General features: G+C 57.3%; 1 protein-coding gene across 1 annotated transcript in view; it reads left to right on the top strand.

The window, feature by feature from the left end:
- bahcc1a (BAH domain and coiled-coil containing 1a) overlaps positions 1–2,500 on the top strand; it is a gene marked incomplete at both ends in the record, with an annotated part of 66,480 nt that overhangs the window by 48,014 nt on the left and 15,966 nt on the right. Inside the window, 2 exons of the mRNA XM_080522332.1 lie at positions 1–271; positions 1,336–2,280. The exon at positions 1–271 is cut by the window's left edge and continues 75 nt beyond it. Of these exons, the coding sequence (XP_080378458.1) occupies positions 1–271; positions 1,336–2,280 (1,216 nt within the window). The remainder of the gene's footprint in view (positions 272–1,335; positions 2,281–2,500) is intronic.

Below are 2,500 nucleotides of genomic sequence, written 5' to 3'. Positions count from 1 at the left end.
AAGCCCTACTCCTACGGCCCCTCCGCCAGGAACGCCTCCCCCCCGGGGGCCTGTGGTGCTCACCTGTCCCCCTGCTGCCAGTCCCCCTCCCTCCGCCCCCACCCCAAAAGCACCCCTTCCACCCCCTGCCCCGCCCCCAGCCCAGTGGCCGCCGCCCCTCGCTCCCCCGCCATCAGCCCCGCCCCCCCTCTGCTTCCCAAAGGAACTGAGTCCCAGGACAAGAGAGGAGAGGTCCAACCCTCACAGGACTACCCCCAATCCCTGGAGCCTGGTAAGAACACACACACACACACACACACACACACACGCACGCACACACAAACGCACGCATGCACGCACGCACACAGACAGACACACACACACACACACACACACACCCCATCTCTCACTGCTTCAGAAACTGTCTTTAGGATGAATGAGTGAGGCATACCGCATATGTATAATGGTATGGTAATGATTGAAGAATAGACTAGTTAAATGAGATACGCTAGACTAGAGCCGTGGTAAATTCAGCTGTCTGTCATTGATTTAAGGATTTGCTGATGGTTATACTGTCCAATCTCAGCTCTCCCCCCTCAAAGCCTGCGAATGAAATGCCTGATAGGGTCTGACACAGCAACAGAGCAGGCAAATACAAATCAACATCCAGCTACAGTACAGCCCCAATCCACCGGGTGATTGGAGGAGCAGGGATTGTTAATGATGTTTTTTTTGTTGCCTCTATGGCACTGTGGGGGTGGCTCTGCTCATGAGCTGACCTGACTGACTGAGCAGCTTGGAGCTGCAGAAAATGGCCGCCAGGCTGGGGCTCTCCACTCCAGCCCTGTCACCTCGGTAATGACAGAGAAACACCTCGCTCAGAGCCCCCGCCCCCTCAGGCCCACACCCTCTTCATCATCATTAACGCCTCGCTAACTGCCACACCGCGCCAGGGGAAACGTGTCGTGGTAGTTTTTTTATATAAACCCCCCCAAAAAAGCCTCCTCCACTTCAAATAACACACTGGCTTAATCCACTCCCCCTTTCCTGCGTGTCTGAGATCAAGGCGGCATGCCACAGACATAATTTCCTCTTCCTCTGCCTCTCTAACCCTCGCGACCCTGGGGTGAGTGGGATCTAGGGTGGGTCCGCTGAGTTATGCCTTTTAAACAGCCTGACACCTCTTCACAAGAGAAGTGTCAGAGAAAGAGAGTAATAAAAAGAGAGTTAGTTATAGACATATAAGAGAGATGAAGTGAAGCAGACTGAGAAAACGATCCGGCGTGTAAGACGTGTTTTTTCTATACTTTTGCTAAGCTTTGTACCATTTTTCCTTTTTCTTTCCCTTTGTTCCAGATTTGCCACCTGGCTACACCTACCCTGCCATCGCCATGGGTTACAGGAGTGGCCCCTCCCCCCAGGACGTCCGATTGGCCGAGCCGGCCGACCTGGAGGCGGTTCAGGCGGAGCCTGCTGAGCATGCTCCCTCCCAGCCTCTCTCCAACCTGGTGGAGGAGCTAGAGTGCAAGGCCGTGGTGAGACCACTCCCGGAACCACAACAGGAAGTGGAGGAGGAAGAGGAAGGAGTACACGGAGCGTTGGCGCAGAAGGAGGAGGTGGAAGCAGGAGTAACAGCAGCCAGTTGTGTACCTCCAGAACAGGAGCAGAGGGAGCAGGAGGAGGAGGAGGAGGAGGTGGTGCTGGTCTGCCCCCCTGAAGAGAGTCCTGGGTGTGAAACGGCCTCCTGTCCCATCCCCCTGGCTGTGGAGGAGACGATGCAAGCTGACATGGCCATGACCGTAGAGGAAGAGGAAGAGGAAGAGGAAGAGAGCCAGGTGGACCAAGGACAGGAGGCCAAGGTGGCTGAACAGCCGGAGCCAGACCAGGGGATGATTGTCATGGAGCTGGACCCAGCCTGTCCTGCCCACCACCCCCACCTTGAGCCGACAGACACCGCGGAGGACGAGGAGGGGGAACAGGAAGAGAAGACCCTCGACGACTCTAAATCAGTGGAGCTGATTTGCCTTTCGCCCCTGTCCCCTCCCTCTCCCTACCCGTCGCTGTCCACTGCCACTGTCGCCCCCTCCTTCAAGCCACCTGTGCCCAGTTACTGGAGCCTGGAGCTACTGATCGCTGCGGCGTTCTGCGCGGACGTGCCTCCGTTCCCCATGTTGCCCTCCAGCGCTCCCCCGGCCTGCGGGAGCCAGCCCTCGTACCCCGGCCACCACGGCATGGAGCTGCTCAGCGAGCTGGCTGACCTGGAGCTCCAGCAGCACCGCCGCACCACCGGGGACAGTCAGGGTGAGAAGGGCACAGCTTACTAGCCGTTGTGTCATAATGTGGTTGCAGCATTCATTACACATTAAAGTGCACTCAGGAACACACTCAGCATCTCTTATCGCTCAATGCACACTTCTATCATATACTACCCCGCCCCCCCCCCCACCACCACCACCTTCCTCCACTGAGACCAACTCCCACACCCCCCTCGGGCCTAGACTCCCGACTCAGTGTTCTCCTG

The sequence above is a fragment of the Nansenia antarctica genome, assembly GCF_963989245.1.
Source record: "Nansenia antarctica genome assembly, chromosome: 2".
NCBI classification, from domain to species: domain Eukaryota; kingdom Metazoa; phylum Chordata; class Actinopteri; order Argentiniformes; family Microstomatidae; genus Nansenia; species Nansenia antarctica.
The sequence above is the reverse complement of the archived record's forward strand: the minus strand, read 5'-3'. Positions and strand labels throughout refer to the sequence as shown.